Consider the following 21,041-nt stretch of genomic DNA (forward strand, 5'->3'; position numbering starts at 1 on the left):
GTGTCAGAGTAGCGTCGCAGTTACTGTGATGTTTTTACAGCTCGGGGCGTCGGAATTCAATTTTAATTCTGGTGTCCTCTGCAAGTTTGTATGTTCTGCCCCCGAGTACAAGGATTTCCTCCGGGTGCTCAAGTTTCCTCCCACAGTCCAAAGATATACCGGATGGTAGGTTAATTGGTCATTGTAAATTGTCCTGTGATTGGGCTAGGGTTAAATAGGTGGGTTGCTGGACATTGTGGTTCTTTGGGGTGAAGGGCCTGTTACATGCTGCACCTCAATAAAATCAATGTGGGACTTGGCTAAAAACTGCCCCGACCCATGGTAATGACATCTGTAAAAAGCCCCTGCAGCCCAAGGGACTTGGCCTTGGAGATGATGAATCCAGCTTAAGAAGTGGATGCTGAGATGGAGAAAGAAATTTAGAGTGAGATTTTACATCAAGAATATCAGAATTGAACAGTCAAGAGGATGCCGCTATGACTGAGGATCCAGAGAGAAGCACGGCACATCCTCAGGTAGGGAAGGGGAGGAAGGTGGGGTGATGTGGTCCCGTTGGATCAGGATGGGAGAGAAAAGAATAAAGGGGGAAAAGGGACAGAGGGGGAGCAGTTACTGGGAGTTTGAGAATTCAGTGTTCACGTACCAGGTTGAAAATTACCCAGATAGATTACGAGGTGCTATTTTATGACAAAATTCAACAGGCTATAGTGATGACAAGGCTTGCCCAGAAAAACCTGCAAAGTAGAATTTGAGAAACACACACAAAATGCTGGAGGAACTCAGCAGATCAGGCAGCAGCAATAGAAAAGAGTACAGTTGACGTTTCGGGCCGAGACCCTTCAGCAGGACTGTACTCTCTTCCATAGATACCGCCTGGCCTGCTGAGTTCCTCCAGCATTTTGTGTGTGTTGCTCAGACTTCCAGCATCTGCAGATTTTCTCATTTGAAAACGGAATTTGGTTTTCAAATAAACAGTGCAAGAATGAAGGGGAAAGACCAGGGCAGTGGGATTTATTGGTGAACATTCACAAAGAAGCAATGATGGCCTTGTACTGTGAAGAGAACATCCAGGATTAAAGAGTAAATTCTGGTGAAACTTAAGGACAGGAGTACTCACCTGTGAGTTTGGTGTAAGCCTCCATGTCACCAATGGCCGTTGACATTCTATACTGCTTCCCATCCGAGCCGCTGATCAGGATGTGTGGATCTGCCAACACCATTGCTTCTGTGATCCTAATGGATGAACATGTTGAGAAACGTGTCAGTACTGTTGTCCACACAGCCTCCTTCTGATATTAACAGCAAACACAAGAAATGGATGTGGGAATGGCCTCAGCTTACTTGGGCTATGGGAGAGGAAGGGTAAGGAAACGTGTTCAGATTCACCACTCATCAGCAACACCCGAGTGAACACTGCAACAAACACTCCACGTTCTGGTTAGTAAAGGGTGTGACCAAATTATCTGCCAGTTAGTAGCCATAGGTTGACCCATGTGGTCACAGTGCCTTTCACACAAGCCAGTGCCATTCACCAGCACAAGGGCTGGGAGAAGATGAGTGGGTGGACACAAGGGTGTAAAATGAGTGAAAGCACCGTACCAGCCACACTGCAGGAATACTCACATGCTCTCAATGCTGTTGACCACTCTGTGCTGATAGGCCCTGCGATGCAAGGTGTTGCGCGTGTGAAACATGTTGTACAGATCGCCAGCCTCCTGCAGGGAAAGGTGGAAAAGGAGAGGGAGAGGTCATTTCACCCTTATCATTGTGTGTATGTCAGGAACTGATTGCAGCAGTGAGCAATCCTGCCACTTTGGCAATGAAAACTATCCACTGATCACAAGACTATGATTTACTAGATGCCAGAATGATGCAGAATACTTTTGCCCCATTATAATCCAAAGCATTCATGGACTTTAATCTCAATATGCCAACATTGTAAGTATGTAATTCTGTGCATTTACCTGACTACATGCAAACTGTTTAAGTAGGTGATTATAGCAATTGAAACTGTAGTTAAACTTTTTCTGTTATCTTTATGTTGGGAAAGGGCAAAGCACTGCGTCGGGAGAGTAAGATTCTCCTGGACACACACACTTCCTCCCTCTCTTGAATGACGGCTGTGAAAATAAACACTTTTATTTCCCAGATACAGATTCTGTGTTGCTCAGTTTTAGTCACAACAACAGATTCCACAGGTTTAAAATAAATACAAAAAACATCTACATAAGGCTTCAAAATGTAAATAAGTGCTCTGCTCCTGAACAAAATTAGTCACAGGTGGCAAACCAGGTGACACCGGTCAGATGTGGATCTTAAAGTGCTCAGTTACTTTTATTATTTAGTTATTGAGATACAGTGTGGAATAGGCCCTTCTGGCCCTTTGAGCCGTGCTGCCCAGCAACCCCGCGATTTAACCCTAGCCTAATCATGGGACAATTTACGATGACCAATTAACCTACCAGCAAGTATGCCTTTGGAATATGGGAGGAGACCCACGCAGTCATGGGGAGAACATACAAACTCTACAAGCAACGGCGGGAATTGAACCTAGGCCACCTGTACTGCCAAGCGTTGTGCTCACCACTATGCTACTATGCCACCCAGTCGTGCAAAGGGAACTTAAAAGGGAATTCAATATTTAAACTCCCAACACCAAAAGTGGGGCCAATACATGGGGGAAAACTGGAGTCCAGAGATATCTGGAGGAATATGTCTCCAGAGGAGCCTTAAAAGTGCTTCTTTTATACACTCTTTATTGCCTGCAAGAAAATGAATCTCAGGGTTATATACGGTGACAGATATGTACTTTGGTAATAAATTTACATGGGAACTGTGAGGAGGTTCTCACCAATAGGAGAGAACAGAGTTTAGTTCATTAAGAACAGAGGTCACAGTGAATATGATTGGGGCAATCATGATTAAAGGCATCAATGGTTTGTGTGCACCTCTTCAGTTCAAGTACAACTGAGATAACATTTCTGGCCCACCAGGCATCAGCAGAACTGTTGCAATTAGTGTCAAGACTGCATGAGCTTTGGCAAACAAACTCAAGAGACTCCCACTACATCTTAGAACATTCATCACCTTATCTCGAGTGCAAATGACCTTCTTTTTTTTGACTTCGTAAACTCGAGCAAACTTGAGGAAACGTTGAAAGTCAAAGTTGTTTCTGATTCCAAGATGGTGACAGTCCCTTTAGGGGCAAGAAGAGACATGTTAATGGCTGCCTCTGCCATGTCATTGGTATTTGGTTTATTGTTACATACAGTTCAGTGGCAACTTTTATTAAGTACAACTGTATACCCGCTCATTAATGCAATTATCTAATCAGCCAATAATGTGGTAGCAGTCAGTGCATAAAAGCATGCAGACAAGATCAAGAGGTTCAGCTGTTGTTCAGACCAAACATCAGAATTGGGGAAAAAATGTGATCTAAATGACTTGAACATAGAGTCACAAACAGGAGGAAATCTGCAGATGCTGAAAATCCGAGCAACACACACAGAATGCTGGAGGAACTCAGCAGGCCGGGCAGCATCTATGGAAAAGAGTACAGTTGATGTTTTGGGCCGAGACCCTTCAGCAGGACTGTAGAATGATTGCTGGTGCCAGATGGGGTGGTTTGAGTATCTCTGAAATTACTGATCTGGGATTACTGATGTGGGACGGACTTATTTCCACTTGGCATAATTTAATTATTATTATTTAGTTATTATGGTTTTATATTTTATTGTATTTTATTTTTATATTATTTATAGTTTTGAATTTCTATATTTCTACACTATTCTTAGTTGGTGCGACTGTAATGAAACCCAATTTCCCTCGGGATCAATAAAGTGTGTCTGTCTGTCTGTTTTCATGCACAATACTCTCTGAGGTTTACAAAGAATGATGAAAACAAAACAAGAGACATCCACGCAGTGGCAGCTACGTAGGCGAAAACACCTCGTTATTGAGAGACGTCAGAGGAGACTGGCCAGATTTGTTCACGCTATGCATTCACTTTCAAGGAACCCACAACTCATGTTCTCAGTATTATTTATTTAGTTTATTTTTAATTGATTATTGGAATAACTTGTTCTCTTTTGCAGACTGTATATTTGTCAATCTTTATTATGTAGACTTTCAAGTCTATTTCCTCATTTTCCTGTAAAAGCCTGCAAGAAAATGAATCTCAAGGTAGTATATGGTGACATACTGTATACGTATATGATAATGAATTTAATTTGAACTTTGAACAGTGGGACAGAATCTGTCTTTGAACCTGGTGGTGCATTGTCCATCTTTCCCATTTTCTACCTGATAGAAGACGACTGTTTGGGGTGGTGGTGGGATGGGGTCTTTAAAGCTGGCTGCTTTAGATAGATAAATAGACACTATATTGATTCCAAATGAAATTACAGAGTCACAGTAAAAAGAATAAAAGTTAAGTTACCTCAAACAGTCTAACAAGAGGGGTCATCACTTCCCTGGCTATAGGTTGACTCATTGTAAAGCCTAATGGCCGAGAACAAAAATGACCTCATAGCACTCTTTGGAGCAGCGCAGTTGTCTTAGTCTATTACTAAAAGTGCTCCTCTGTTCAGCCAAGGTGGCATGCAGAGGCTGAGAAACATTGTCCTGAATTGTCAGGATTTTCTGGAGGGTCCTTTATTCTACCACAGCCTCCAGTATGTCCAGTTTGACTTCTATAACAGAGCCAGTCTTTCAAATCAGTTTATTGAGCCTGTTGGCATCATCTGTGTTGATGCCATTGCCCCAGCACACCACCACACAGAAGGTTGTATTGGCGGCAAAACAGAGGCCTGCATACTCCAAAGGACCTCAGTCTCCTCAGGAAGTAGAGGTGACTCTGGCCCTTCTTGTACACAGCCTCTGTGTAGGAGCTCCACTCAGTCTCTCATCCCGGTGCATCCCAGGTACTTGTAGATCCTCACCACATCCATATCCTCACCATCAATAGTAACAGTGCAGGCTTAGTCTTCCTAAAGTCCATCATCATCCCCTTTCTCTTACTGATACTGAGCTACAGATGATTCAGTTGGCACCATTTGACAAAGTCCTCCAACAGGGCCCTATATTCATCCTCCTGTCCTCCCTTTATACACCCAACTATTGCTGAGTCATCGGAGAATTTCTGCAGATGACATGACTCAGTGCTGTATCTAAAGTCCGAGGTATACAGGGCAAACAGGAAGGGAGCCAGTACAGCCCCAGTTCTGCTTATGGCCACGTCTGACACACAGCTCTGAAGCTGCACAAACTGTGGTCTGCCAGTCAGGTAGTCCATTATCCAGGACACGATGGAAGTGCCAACCTGCATTGATCGGAGCTTTACCCCCAGCAATGAGGGCTGCTTGGTATTGAAGGCACTTGAGAAATTAAAAAACATAATCCTCACAGTGCTGGCCTGCTTATCCAAATGGAATAGGCTCTGCTCAGCAGCTAGATGACAGCCATCATCGACTCCAGTGTGCTCCTGGTAGGAAAACTGCATGGAATGGGAGGCTGCTCTGACCAGGGGTCGGAGTTGAGTCAGGACCAGCCTCTCTAGGGTCACACATCCGGCCGCTGAGGCAGCAGGAAGCGTAGACAGAGCTCGTGGAGGGAAAGCTGGTTTTCACGATGGACTGAGACGTGTCCACAGCTCTGCAATTCCACGCAGCCTTGGGCAGAGCAGTTGCCCGTACCAAGCTAAGATCCATCTACATGGTTCGGGCCAGAGCAAACTACGTACTAAAGCAGACACGCCATCTGGTGAGCGCTCGCACGGATGACATTAGTCAAAGGGCTTACATCTCAACGTTCTAACATCCCTAATGAAGAAAAAAAAATCTGCTTCTCAATTTCAATTCCAAATCGCAATGGGTTAATTTCATTTTTTGCCTCCTTTTCTGGAGGAATTAATCCAGAAGTTGACATTTTATATTGATTGTAATGTCTCAAATCCCTGAGTCAGGAATCATGAAATTAACTAGTGAATAAGACCATATTAGACATAGGAACAGAATCAGGCCATTGAGTCTGCTCTGCCATTTCATCATGGCTGATTCATTTTCTCTCTCAGCCCCATCCTCAACCTTTCTCCCTGTATCCCTTCATGCCCTGACCAATCAAGAATCTATCAACCTCTGCCTTAAATATATGTAAAGACTTTACCTCCACAGCTGCCTGTGGCAAAGGATGCCCCTCTACTCTGAGGCTGTGTCCTCTGTTCTTAGACTCTCCCACCATAGGAAACATCCTCTCCACATCCATTCTATCAAGGCCTTTCAACATTGGATAGGTTTCAATGAGGTCACCCCTCATTCTTCTGAATGCCAGTGAATACAGGCCCAGAGATATCAAGATTCTGGGATTGAAAGGCATTTGTGAACCTCCTTTGAAGCCTCTCCAATGTCAGCACTTCTTTTCTTAGATAACAGCTAAGAGTTAACTTCATGGCTTTCGATCGATCAATACAGAAATGATCATTTAGTTTGATGGGAGAGAAAAAAAGACTGAATAGAAAGTTTTCATTTAAAGCGGGCAAGGGAAATGTTCAAGGAGGCACATGGGTGCGAGGGGAACTGGAAAACACAGACAAATACGATTTGACCATTTCTGTTTATCAGAGAGTGCTTCCAGTAGAAACAATTAAGTTTTGTCCAAATTAACTAAGCCATGTTCCTGGTAAGCTCCCTTTGAAAAAAGTCAGAGATGATCAAACACTTATCAGCAGTTGATAAAGACTACAGAGAGGCCTACATACCTGGCAAAGTAATCCCACTTATCGACATCAATCCCAGTTCGCTTATTGGCAACGATTTCATACAGAAAGCTTTTCTCCTGAGAACGACCCTTGTACGGCCACTGGGGAGATTAGATAGCAGAGTTAGTGATGAGCAGCACACAGGGAGTGAAGATGGATCCACCACTCAGGCTCTCCCTCATTCCCTCCACATCACACAGACTGAGTGCAACCCCAGTGGGAAAACCAAACCGTACTGGCCCAGGATGAGAGGTAGCACCTCGCCCAACAGATCAGCAACAGGAACCAAAGGGGCGAACTGTGAGTGGAGATGGGGGTGCGGGTGAAGTCCTTAACGGAACCTACTCTGTACTTACCAAGGACATGGTACAGGGAGACTTCAGGGCAAGGTACTGTGATTTTATAGAGCATGCTGACATTTAAGAAGAGGTACTAGATGTCTTGGGACACAAAGCTCGACAAATCCCCAGGGTCTGATAAGATGTGTCTCAGTCTACTATGAAAGGCAAGGGAGGAGATTCTTGGATTAGGGTGTAGAATTGTTACTTCTCTATTATTTTTCTTGGCGCTCAACTTTCCTATACTTATAGTTTTTACACTGTATAATCACTTATATATATGTAATTCTCCTGTGAATTTACTAATTGCAGTACAGCTAATTCGATATTCTCCAGAGGAATCTCAGTTATTCTGCAGCAGGTCATACACCTGAAATTGGCTATTACACAGGTTAACGACTATCACTGCAAAGTTGTCATCTCTGGTCTGAGTATCACACAACCACATCTTCTTCTTTCTTTGACATTTGCTCGCATACTTCATAAAATGGCCAAAACCTTCATGTTTTATGTCTCATTGTTGACTTCCAAACCACTGGAAAAGTATCACCACGATCCAACAGATCCTGGTGGACATTTTCAGAATCAGGTTTAATATCACTGGCATTTATGTCATGAAGTTTATTGTCATGCAGCAGCAGTACACTGCAATACATAATAAAATCTGTAACTTACATTAAATATATACTAATTTTTAAAATACTTATTAAATATATATTAATTGATTAAATAGATATATTTTATATAAAATGTATTGTGTATATAAATACATTTTAAATATATATATTAATTAAAAATATATACCGTAGATTCCGGATTATAAACCGCTACTTTTTTCCCACATTTTGAACAGCTTTGAACTCTGCGGCCTTTAATCCAGAGCGGCTAATACATGGTTTTTTTTCATGCCGCCTCGTAAACATTTTGCCTCGTAACAGTAGACCAATAAAATTGATGAGTAGTTCACAGAGGTCCAATGAAATTGTACGATAAATCAAGCGCACTTTCACAATTAAATTATTGTAAATCAGTCATTTGTACTCACCCTCATCAACATGGAAAATACTCGAAGAAAAGCAAGACCCGAGCGCGTCAGACCTGATTAGACCCGATCGCGTTACGCAAGCGCGTCAGACCCGATTAGACCCGATCGCGTTACGCAAGCGCGTCAGACCCGATTAGACCCGATCGCGTTACGCAAGCGCGTCAGACCCGAGCGAAAACGCTGCTTTTAAGTTAAAGGCTCGCAGTATATATATTTTTACCAGTCGCTAGGAGATATTGGAATGTTGTTCGTGCTGTTCAGTAAAAAAGTATATGCAACGTAATTTGTGTTACCGATACGTATGTATATTTAAAAGTAGCGGTGCGGCCTAAAATCCGGTGCGGCCTTTACAATTAAAAAATTGATTTTATTTCTAAAATTAGAGCCAGCGGCTTTTAATCAGGTGCGCTCTGTAGTCCGGAATCTACGGTAGTTAAATAAGTATAAAAAAAAGAGGGGAAAAAGTAGTGAGGTAGTGTTCATGGGTTCCAGTTTAATGTCCATTTTTGCATTTTGAAGAACCTGGTGACTGGAGGAAAGAAAATGATGTTACTTGTTCAAGAAGGGCATCAGGGATTATTCAAGGAACTAAAAGCCAATAGATCTTACTTCAGAGAAAGGAAAACTATTGGAAAAATTCTAATGCACACCAATTATGATGTGGAAATGCAGGGATTGATTTGGGATCATCAGCATAGCATTATTCATAGAAATCCTGTCTCATAAATGTGACAAATGTCCTAATACCATCTGTTAATTCCTCTCCACAGATGCTGCCCGACTTGTTGAGTTCCTCCAGAATTTAGTGTGCGTTGCTCTGGATTTCCAGCACCTGCAGAATCTCTTGTGTTCAGTAATGCAACTGATTTGTTTTGAGGATATAGATAAGCATATCGATGAGGGAAACGTGGTGGATGTTGGCTGTACGGACTTTGACAAGGTCCAACGTAGTTGGCTGTTTGAAAAGGCTGGAGTGCATGGATCTGAAATTGTCCTGTTAAAGTTGGGAGGTAGAGAGTAATAGTGGAGGATTGCTTTTCTCATTGGGACCAGTGCTAGCAGCTTTGGTGTTTGCACATCAACTATTCAATTGCAAATGGAGAAGATACAAGTCTGCACGTAACAGGAAAATTGATCTTAAAGACCATGAGGAAACTTGTCCCCGGGTACAGAATGACACAGATCAGTTGGAATCTTGGACAGAGCATAAGAAATTAAATTGTGACAGATGCAAGGTGATGCATTTTGGAAGAGCAAACAAGTTATGGACATGTGGAGTAAACCATAGGCCCATACGGATCACTAATAAACACAGATATTGATCCTGGTTCCTTAAGGTTGTTATAGCTGAAGGTAGTGGGGATAAGTTCTAATGGGGTGCATCTCAAATAGCCTCTCTCAACCAAGTCCAGCTCCTGGGCTTCACATGTGGCCAAACTACTAAGCCCAGCTAAACATTTTCTACTGACAGGAGAAGGGACAAAGGCAGGTTACTGGCACATTAATACCAGTCGCTTTGGGCAGATGGGGTCTGTCAGCCGTGGTTGGCAGCTCATCTAGAAGGAAAACTCTGATCTCAAACCTCTGCTGCCTTGCGGCTACACCCACTCATGGGGAAGGCTTCGGGTGTAAATCCCAAGGGAAAAAACTCTACAACTGGATTCCGTAAGGCAGTCGTATGTTGAATTCAACACTGACTGGCAACTCCGGCGGTGCCAATCTCTGCTCTTCCTTCGGGTTCATCAGATGTGTGGAGAGGGGGAGGGAGCTTGCTACATGGGCAACAGCTTGCTCATCTTAGTGTACCCCCCTGGCTTGTATATCTAGACAGCTAGGGAGCAACATCCATGGTCGACCCTGACCAATGGAGGATTCTGCCTATAGACCCTCGAAAATACTTGCCTTCAGGGCATTGAAATGAGAAGTGTGGACTTCAAGTTACAATGACACACACACACACACACACACACACACACACACACACACACACACACACACACACACACACACACACACACACACACACACACACACACACACACACACACACACACACACACACACACACACACACACACACACACACACAGACACAGTCAGGCCCCTTCATTCATCTTTTCCAGACCCGACGAAGAGTTTGTTTATTTATTTGAGATAATGCACGGAATTGACCCTATTGGCCCACCCAGCCACGTTGCCCAGCAACTTCAGATTTAATCCCAGCCTGATCACAGGATGATTTACAATGATCAGTTAACTGACCAAACCAGTTATGTCTTTGGTCTGTGGGAGAGGAAATCGGTACACCCGGAGGAAACCCACATGGTCACGGGGAGAACGTACAAACTCCTTACAAGGAATAGCAGGAATTGAACCCAGGTCATTGGCACATTGGCATTGTAAAGCGCTGTGCTAACCACTACGCTACCAGGCCGGGCAAAAGTCTCGGCCCATATTCTCGACTGTTTATTCCCCTCAATAAATGCTGTCTGACCAGCTGAATCAAAACTGTGCGCACAGCTCTGGCATTTACAGAAGGAACGCAAATACACTGAAGGGTGAACATGAGGTTTGTAAATATGCTGCTAGGGATTTAGAAGTTTACTTCTGTTGAATGTCATTTGCTCTGACGACCTGCTGACAAGCCTCAGCAGAGTCTTCACCTATGCAGCCACCAGAAGCGTCTACCTTTATCCACAACGTTACACAGACATACTCTGCAAGAATTACTGGATAGCGCCCAGGAGCTCCAGGCAGAAAGGACAGTTGGTATTACCATTCAGTTATGTGGCAAACTGAAATAGAAAGGCAACTTACAACGGACAACCCACACAAAATGGCCGAGGAACTCAGCAGGTCAGGCAGCATCCACGGAAGAGAGTAAATGGTCAACGTTTTGAGCTGAAACCCTTCAGCAGGACTGAGGGAATTGGGGGGGGGGGGGGGCAGATGCCTGAATTAAAAAGGTGGGAGGAGGGGAAGGTGATAGTTGAAGCCAAGTGGGTAGAACAGGTCAAGGGTTGGAGAAGAAAAACTCTGATGAGAGGAGAGTGAACAATAGGAGAAAGGGAAGGAGACCCGGGGAAAGTAATAGGCAGGTGAGAAGTAGTAATAGGTCAGGGTGGGGAATAGAGGAATGGGGTGGGGCGACTTCCAGGTTCTATTCGAGTTCCTTTACTCGAGACTCGGAGGGCAGAGCAAAGTCAAGATGGTGCTAAACGGTGACTCCTCTGCTTTCAACTTCAGAAGCAGCTCAATTTCTCTCTTTCATCTCTTTTTTAAAATCCTTTCCAAGGTTCTTTTGAAGATCCTGACCTGGAGTTACACTTTGACTTCAGTTCTTTGCGGGAGTGGGACCTGCTCTCAGGGCCTCACGACCCGACACGGCCTGGAAGACTAGCGTGTCTTCAGGGTGACAGATTTTCATGGCGCTGGAGACGTGCTGACTCAAGGCTGGTGCCCCTGACTAAGGAGTCACGGGAGAACACGGAACATCGGAAACATCCGTGGGCTACGTGTCCAAATCGGAGAAAGCGACGCAACAGACTTTTAACATCATAAATCAGCGAGCTGTTCGTTATGTCTCCCCTCTCACTGTGAAATGGGGACATCTCTGTTTCCCTTATTAGGGAGAGAGTGGGGCTGTGGTATGTCAAATTACCGGGTGAATGAGTAGTACTGCAAGTCTGTGTCTTTATTGAGGCTGCTGATGCTTTTTTGCTGGGTGGGGGGTATTGTCTTGCTGCTGTTTGCACGTGGGAAGGGGGAGCTCGGGAGGGCTTTGGGGTTCTAACATTTAACTGTTATTTGTTCTCTCAGGCATTCCTCTTTTTTCGTTGACTTTTGCGAAGAAGAAGAAGAATTCAGGATGTATATCGTAAACATTTCTCTGACATTAAATGTAGCTATTAAACCTATTGAAGTTCCTTGGTTCAAACAATATTACTTACCACCGAGCCCTTACAATTAGCACCCACACCATGGATCATTTCCTTTATAAACACCAAGTCTTCTGACAAATCCAGGCCATAGCTCTGTAGCACCTTTTCCAACTTATTGGAGGAGATCAAGTGATCGAACATCTCTATTGAAGCATTCTCGTGCTGCACCAATAACAAATAAGAGAACAAGTTGTCATTCTAACCCCAGATTAATTGCTGTAGTCACACAACATGGAAACAGGCCCTTTGGCCCATCTGGTCTATGCTGACCAAGCAATTCCCATTTGCCAGCATTTGGCTCATTCTAAATCTGCCCTCTCCACAATACAGGTTCAACTCCATTTTAGAACATACAACACTCAAGCACAGAAACGGGCCCTTTGACCCATGCAGTCCATGCCAAACTATTAATCTATTGAGCCCCCTTGATCTGCACCTGGACTACAACCCCTCTAAAGTTCTCGAATCTTGAAATCAAATCTGCATCCACGACTTCCACCGGCAGCTCCTTCCTCACCCACACTACCCTCTGAGTGAAGAAGTTCTGCATCATGTTCCCCTTAAACATTTCACCTTTCACCCTTAACCTATGAACTCTAGTTCTAATGTCATTCAACTTCAGTGGAAAAAGCCTGCTTGCATTTTCTCTATCTATATCCCTCAATTTTGTATTCTTGACAAATCTCCCCTCATTCTTCTATGCTCCAGTGTAGAATTCAGTCTTGAACTATTTAACCTTTCCCTATAAATCAGGTCAAGTTTCAGTAGCATCCTTGTGACTTTTCTCTGTACTCTTTCAATCTTACTGATATCCAGCTGTACACCACAATTTCTGGAGTCAAGCTGCAGTCATGTTGTTGTCTATTATTTGGTCACAAATGAGCCCGGCTACAGCAACATTGGCTTTTTGTTGCAGATTTAATCCCTTTTAAATTATCTCATCATTGTGAACCTCTGGACTACTTGCCATGCAACCCAGCCTTCATGTTACCATCTCTCCAACATGACAACTGGAAGTTCAATGGCACTGAACCATGCTCGCGGGAAACAGGATTGAGACATCTCACTCAGAATCCATACACCAGGCACATGGGACACTGATATACACTCAGTAACCACTTTATTATGTACCTCCTATACTGTGTACGTTCATGGTCTCTGCTGCTGTAGCCCGTCCATTTCAAGGATCAATGTGTTGTGCATTTTTCATATTTTTACTGAGTTAAGTATTGTATGTAATTAGTTTTGCTACAACAAGTGTATGGGACATTGGAAAAAAGTTGAATTTCCCCATGGGGATGAATAAAGTATCTATCTATCTATCATTCAGAGATGCTCTTCTGCACACCACTGTTGAAATGTGTGGTCATCTGAGTTACTGGCATCTTCCCATCGGCTTGAACCAGTCTGGCTATTCTCCACTCACCTCTCACAATAACAAGACATTTTCACCCACAGAACTGCCACTCACTGGATTTTTAGTTTTGTTTTTCCCACATCATTCTCATTAAACTCTAGGAAATCCCAGGAGATCAGCAGTTTGAGGTACTCAAACCATCTCGTCTGGCACCAACAATCATTCCACGGTCAAGAGTCACTTAGGTCACATTTCTACACCATTCTGATGTTTGGCCTGAACAACTGAACCTCTTGACCGTGTCTGCACTGAGTTGCTGCCACAACGTTGATCAGATATGTGCATTAACTGAGTGTACAGCTTTACCCAATAAAGTGGCCACTGAAGAGTATTATGACAAAGGGAAATGAAACAGATACCAAACCTAGAAGGTTTTGAAAAGTTATTGACATTCCCTTTACCAGAAACCTAGAGCTTCACACCAACTGAACTTCCTCAAAAACACAGCCCCACTGATAGCACGCAGCCCACTCATTTCTGCTAACATCCATCCATCTTTACTCAAAACCTGCAGAGAATGTTACCTTCCATTTTAAACCACTCCGCATCCGGGGGATAAATTTTCCATCAAACAAATGCGAAAATGGTCCATGACCTGGGAAACAAGACATCTGCATTATGATGGAAAGACACTCAAGTGAGAAGGTGGTTAGTTTCAAATGTGATCAACAAGGTCACCTCCAAAGAGCAATAGACCTTCAGCAATGCATAGGAATGCCAGTCCAGATCGCTGCCTCAATTAGTGCGACCTGCATTACAACCACATTGTAGAATCTTTTGCCTAGGAGATTTAAGACACCAATTGTTGCTATGTTACCATAGCACCCAACAGAACTGTACTTCATCTTGATGTACAAAGGCTTCCAGCACATGCCAGAATATTTGGAAGTGGATATCATTATACCACCTCCCAATCCTGCCCTTGCCTGGCACATGTTCTTCAGTAGAGACTGACTATCAGTCAGGAACCTCAGGTGGACATTGTCCAAGACAACTAGGCCTCCAGTGACTACCCTGTTCAACTCAACTATCTTTACTTGGAAAAATACCAGAATGTTGGAATCCAGAGAACCGTAGACTGGAGCCTGAACACAAGATTAGTCTGAACTATTCTTTGCTGGCTTGCCCAGACAAGATGGGCTGACTGGCCTAACCTGGTACCCGATATGCCTAAGACTGGGCAATAAACCTGGAACGGTTTATTGCATTCCTATGCATTGCTGAAGGTCTATTGCATTTTGGAGGTGACCTCCAAAATGTAAAAACTACTAATTTGTGGGTGATGCCATCAAACACCAACTTCTTTAGGTAGAGACTGGCATCCCTCTTTGCTTCAAGCCTAAGCTGTGAAGTCAATAAATAACATGTAAAAATATTAGAGGTTGGATGGTGCCCCACCAACCCCTCCACCACCTGCGTGGTGCCCTCACATGGGAGGCAGTTCAGCCCCTACAGAACACACACACAAAATGCTGGAGGAACTCAGCAAGCCAGGCAGCATCGACGGAGAGTAACAAATGGATGGCTGACTTTTCAGGTCAAAAGCCTTCATCAGGACTGGAAAGAAAGGGGAATGAAGCAAGAATAAGGAGGGTGGAGGGGATTCAGTACATGCTAGAAGGTGATAGTCAAAGACTTGCAGGGTGAAAGGGGGGAGGGGTTGAAGTGAGAGGCTGGGAGGTGATAGGTAGAAAAGGTAAGGCTGAAGGAGGAATCAGATAGGAAAGTGGACCATGGAGAAAGGGAATTAGGAGGAACATCAGAGGGAGATGATAGGCAAGTAAGAAGAGAAGAGGTGAGGGGAAGCCAGAATGGGAAATGGACGAAGAGAGAAGAGAGGGAGGGGGGAGCTATTCCCTCACCTAGATCGTGGCAGAGTCCAGCGATCTGAACACACAGGATGTCCCGATGGTTAATCCGAAGTTCCGGTTGGCGGCCAGACAGGGCTTTCACCAGTTCTCCTGCCAGATGTGCCACACTGCAGGGCAAAGAGACAACAATATATAAACACAACCTTTACTTGACTATCTCCTTTCAAATATTGATTACCACTGATGCCCATAGTTGATCCAAGTATTGTTACGAATTGTTTCCTTGTCATAGACTCTGCAGGTTATTAAAACCAATAGTGATGGAGAGAGGTTGAATAGGCTGGGACTTTATTCACAGGAGCAAAGGAGAATAAGGGTGATCTTATAAAGGTGTGTACAATGTCCTGTGTATGTTACTCAAAATGGCTTCTTTGGTTTGTTAAGAGTAGGAATGCTTCTTTGTCTGATAAGTCTTTTCTCTCGCAGTTGTTTAGCTTTGGACTTGCTGATATGGGGATTGTATTCATTTGTTAACCAATGGGGAATGTTATTTTGTCTGGTGAGGCTGGGAGCTTGGGGGTTTTCGCGGTTTTTTCAGGGGAGGTGGGAAAGAGACGCTGAGGAAGGTGGACATGCGCTGCACTGCTCGGTCGACCACTGGGGTGGTCTCAGGTGCGAGGACGTGGAGGTCGGAGGAAAGTGACGAGGGGTCGAATGGTTCGATGGTTGAGCTCCAACGATGTGCACTAAACTGACTGAACTTTGATAAGTTGGCGCCTTTTGCTTTTTCTTTTCTTTCATATATATTGTATTGCCTAGTACTCTTTTAGTTTTAGTAAAATCTTTAAATTTTCCTTATAACGGTATCTGGTGTGAATTTGATCCTGCGTGCGTGCGCGAGGCATAAACTTGATTCCCACAGCACCTGCATGTACGGGAGGTGGGGGTGGTGTGTGGCTGGATCTCATTTTCCCCTAGACATATACCAACCTGTTGGGTGAGTGTTACAGGTGTATAAAATCATGTGGGGCACAGACAGGGTGAATGCATAGTTTTTTTTCCCCTAGGGTTGAGGACATGTGTTTAAGAGAGAGATTTAATAGGAATCTGAGAGGCAGCTTTTTCCACAAAGAGCGTGGTCAGTATACGGAATGAGCTGCCGGAGGACGTGGTGGAGATAGGCACAGTAACAACATTCAAAAGGCACACGGTCAGTTACATGGACAGGAAAGTTTTAGCGAATACGAGCCAATAGTGGGCAAGTGAATATGCTTATGGGAATCCTGAGCAGCGTGAATTAGATGGGCTGAAGGGCCTATTTTCCTCCTTTGTAGTTTTATTTTTAAAAAAATCAAAGGCTGAAAGGAAAAGACAAATCATATTGTAATGTGGTAGTTACGGCAAGGCAAGAGTTAACAGCGTTCAGGCAAGCAAAGCCTTTGAAGAGCTTAGCTTCCCTTTGCATAATGGAGGGAGGGATTTGCAGGTCCACTGGAGATAAGATAAGAATGTAGAAGAATGATGCCAGAAACACCAACTAAGGGACAATTGCTTTAATGACTTCAAAGTATGACTGGTTGTTAGATTGCTGTTTCTATTGACTCACAAACACTTGTTTTGTGAATGGTGACTGATCATGTAAATAAGGAATTCAAACCGTTTACCAAATAGTCAACATCAATAACTGCTAGTCAATTCTGTATAAAATTAGCATTCCTCTGTTCAGACTTCAGATGAGAGTGGTGCCAGAGGCCAGACTGTTCTCCTTGTGCACAGGGATGATTGAGGAATGAGTAAGTCAACTCTTTGTTCATTTCCATGGATGCTGCCTGACCAGCTGAGTTCCTCCAGTGTGCTACTGAGGAATCAGTGCAAGCTTTCAGACTCCAGTTAATTGGGTTTATTTTCTCCTCTGTTCCGATCTCAGTTCTGAACTTTGCCCACTCCCCAGTTTGCTCCACACTGTCCCATTGGTCTCTGACCTCTCAGTAATACCGTGTCACTGTCTGCCTGTTGGACAATGCACTCTCATCAGGGAACTCTTTACAAACCAGACTAAACACAGACTGAGAACACCACGGAACAGAGACAAGAATTCATGTCTTCAACTAGTGGTTGGTGGGAGGAGGGAGCTGTGAAATTGCTCTCAGCAAACTTTTTCTAGGGTTGGGGAGGAGAATCAGGAACTAGATGACAGATTTATGGTGAGATTTAAATCGGCCTTTGATTTTTTTTAAAATGAAGGACAGAAACAGGCCCTTCAGTCCAATCAGTTGATGCCAACCAAGATTTTCATCTAACACAACGGGACACTCAGCTGTGACTTGGTTGCAATGCTCGCACAGCCCAGAAAATCCACCACAGTCCACACGTGTGGTGGCTGGGGTCACCCGACTATCACAGGGAGATGAACCTTGACTTTGGAGGAAGACCCACACGTGTCAACTGATCCACTGACCAAGCTGACGTGGCAGTGGAACAGTTCGCACTGTGCTGTTACCGCTCCGGGCATTCCACAGTTTGGGGTTCGATTCTGGTGCCGTTCTGTAATGAGGCTCTGTATGTCCTCCTCGTGGAATGTGTGGGTTTGCTCTGGGTCCACCAGTTTCCGTCCACAATCCAAAGACGTACGGGGTAGGTTAACTGATCATTCTATATTGCCCTGTGTTTAGCTTTTAGGGTTAATCCAGTTTGTTGGGGATTGCTGGGGTGCCATTAACCAAATTGTCAGGGATTGGAGGGTCCACTCTGTACCGTACCATTAGATAACTTCTCAAACTGCTCTCCCAGTCCTTACCCGATGGGGTGCTGGAATATCCCTGAGTCCTTACCCGATGGAGTGCTCGAATCTGTTGTGGGAGGCCCCGGGATACACAAAGTACGTCGCCCCGAGCTGCTTAATGAAGCGGAGACGCTGGAACTGCGGCGTGTCTATGATGCGGACGAGCAGTGGGTGCATCTCAATGTGGCCGTGGATCGGGTCGTTGAACACCTGTGGGGGAATTGAAAGGTCTCTGCTCACATCACAAGGCAGCTTTCTATCCCTCTGTCAAAGACAATGCCCGACTCATTGGGTATTGTCAGTACTATTCTGCTTTCCTCCTTTAAACTTGTAGATACGAGATGGAATTTTGGAACTCTCTTTTTCTCAACAATCAGTCTATACCATGGGTATACACCCTGCTCAATATGCCTGCTGTCCACACCACTCAGCTAAGCCTATCTAAAAATCATTCTAAACCTGCCCATCACTGCTGTCTTAATGAGTGAGCTTCCCAGTAAATAAGGCTATGTTGCAGACTTGAAACATCTCTTCCACAGATAGTATCTGATCCTCTGAGTTTCCCCACCATTTTCTGCTTCAGTCCTGTGTTTCACAGCCCTCCACCCCCTCCCCAAGGAGAAAGAGCTTCCACATTTCACACTGTCAGATCGCTTGGTCCAACCGCTGGCAGGCAGAACATCAGCAATGTTCATGATCCAGGCTGTGTACGACATCCTGCCTAGTCCAGCAATCCTTTTTGCTTGGGGCAAAACTGAGGCATCTTCATGTTCTCCCCGCCCTGGCTGAGGGACCCTGGAACACATCCCTCAGAAGCTGCCCAAAAGACCCGGGAGAAGTCCGCTACTGGTGGCACCATGACTGGGTGCTGAAGATAGTGGTTGAAAATATCTCCTTGGCCTTTAACAACAGTAGGCCCTCTGTCAACCGAGACACCCATAACCACTGTCAAAGCTGGAGACCAATCACAGCCTCAACCCAGATCACCAGAAAGCTTGCTCACCAGTGTCAGACTGGCAACTGAAAGTCAATTTTGGCAAGCAATTAAAGTTCCCAGACTTCATCACAGCATCATCCGAGGCCTCACAAGGTCATTCTGTCAAAAGCCTCGAAGCAGTGCTCAGGATAGAACTGATAGTTCCTTGGGAAGACAGGATTGAGGTGGTGTTGCAATGCAAGAAAGCCAAATACGGTTAGAGCAGAGACTGAGGTGGAGGGCTCGATGTGAGCCTGTAGAAGTGGGGTGTGGAGGATTTGCCAGCTGCTTGCTGTGTAGAACCTACTCGCTCCTTGGCATCATGGGGGCTGCAAAGAGCCATCACAACCATCACACAGGCTGCTGATCGAGCCTCCGGATGGCTATGACCCATGACCAATGCTGCTGGGACATAAACTGGGGCCTCATTAACCCCGGCTGGGTCGCCTGGGTGAGAGGATCTGATGTTGAAAGACCAGAAACATCCTATGATCCCAGGCTGCATCACTGATGACGGGTCCCATTTCCAATTCTCATACCAACGGAAACTTCTCTTTGGAATCCCTTCATGTCATAAAAGCTCCATTCATGTCACCTGCTCACCCTCTGGAATAATGAGCCCCCGCTTTGGCCAATAGTTCCGACTTTCACTGAATAATGTGGCTCATCAGCGCCTTATTCATCCCCAGACACCCATCAACCTCAACCAGCTCCTAGCCTGCTTTAAATCTCAACACTTGTGTGACTGAACGAGAGTGCAAGTTTGCAGAAGCCCCTGCCAGAGGTGTTCCCTTACCTTTGCGTCAATTGGGCTCTGCCAGAGGGCACTGATACAGTTGATAAGATTTATTCGATCTCCCAGTGTGCTAGATGGAAAATAGATCAGCAATCATCTCCATGGTAATGAGGGAACCTCCATACACAGTAAAAGAATATGTCCATGCAACAGTCAACATTAATTCCCAGCAATCTATGTAGTAACTCCTCCATGGGTGGTCCCAAGCCAGGCTGCAGGAGGAGGATTGGGCATGGGGCTAGTCACCCCATCCCATCAAGAGCTACAGAGATACCAACAGAAGCTCCAAAGACATCATTCTCGGGAGAGGAAGGATACACAAAAAAAAATGGGCTCCACCTGGGAGCAGATTCAAGATTGGCCCAGTACAGAAGACTGGGAGGAGCTGCTGTCAGGAGCCTGTGCCCCAGTGGGAGTGTCTATATACCTTCTCTATATCTATACTGCTTTAGCAGTTCACAGAGCAGAGTACATCCCATACAATATCTATCTGCAGGGGAGTTACACTAGTGCTACAAGTTCAGCAGCAGCCTCAGATTTGGGACGGAGATGAGGAGGAATTTCTTTAGCCAGACGTGGTAAACCTGTGGAATTCATTGCCACAGACGGCTGTGGAGACCGTCATTGGGTGTATTTAAAGCGGATCTATGAATCATAGATTCCTAATCTATTTTCTAGATTAGGAAGGATGTCAGAGGTTACAGGGGAGTCGCGAGGGGCAGTCAATCCGGCACGCTGGGGTGAGGTTCGATGGACCGAGTAGCATGGTTCTGTTCCTATCTATGTCTTGCAGTATGAACCTTCAAGTGCAGTTAAACACAGAGATGGGTATTCCACCTTTCCTCCCCTTGCCCCACCCTTCAATCTTTGTCTGCCTCTGCTTGAGAAACCTCATGCCTCCAGTCAGGTTAGTCCCGCCGACTAAGGTTACGCTTACCTCACACCCAAATTTTCCAAATCGTCCTTGGTCAGATAGGGCAGGGTGGCGCCGGACAGCTTTTCATCTGTTAGAGAGTTATAGAAAACCAAAAGTGAAAGCACAATTCAGTAAGGATCATTCCTTCTCAGACCACAAAGCCTGGACGGTGTTTCAGAAAGGACACCAGCGCCCTGTCCATTTGTAAACTTCTCAACCCCAACATCTGCGTACCCAAACCCGGCAGCAAAGCACGAACCATCCC

At 44.8% G+C, this 21,041-nt stretch overlaps 1 protein-coding gene across 1 annotated transcript in view; it reads right to left on the bottom strand.

Moving 5' to 3' along the window:
* LOC140736208 (deoxynucleoside triphosphate triphosphohydrolase SAMHD1-like) overlaps positions 1-21,041 on the bottom strand; it is a 46,585-nt gene that overhangs the window by 24,919 nt on the left and 625 nt on the right. The window contains exons 2-11 of the mRNA XM_073062120.1: positions 20,798-20,864; positions 19,861-19,930; positions 18,138-18,298; positions 15,358-15,473; positions 14,020-14,090; positions 12,088-12,240; positions 6,755-6,855; positions 3,088-3,196; positions 1,624-1,715; positions 1,118-1,233 (exon numbers count right to left, since the gene is read on the bottom strand). Of these exons, the coding sequence (XP_072918221.1) occupies positions 1,118-1,233; positions 1,624-1,715; positions 3,088-3,196; positions 6,755-6,855; positions 12,088-12,240; positions 14,020-14,090; positions 15,358-15,473; positions 18,138-18,298; positions 19,861-19,930; positions 20,798-20,864 (1,056 nt within the window). The remainder of the gene's footprint in view (positions 1-1,117; positions 1,234-1,623; positions 1,716-3,087; positions 3,197-6,754; positions 6,856-12,087; positions 12,241-14,019; positions 14,091-15,357; positions 15,474-18,137; positions 18,299-19,860; positions 19,931-20,797; positions 20,865-21,041) is intronic.

Source organism: Hemitrygon akajei, chromosome 11 (genome assembly GCF_048418815.1).
Source record: "Hemitrygon akajei chromosome 11, sHemAka1.3, whole genome shotgun sequence".
Classification (NCBI taxonomy): Eukaryota; Metazoa; Chordata; class Chondrichthyes; order Myliobatiformes; family Dasyatidae; genus Hemitrygon; species Hemitrygon akajei.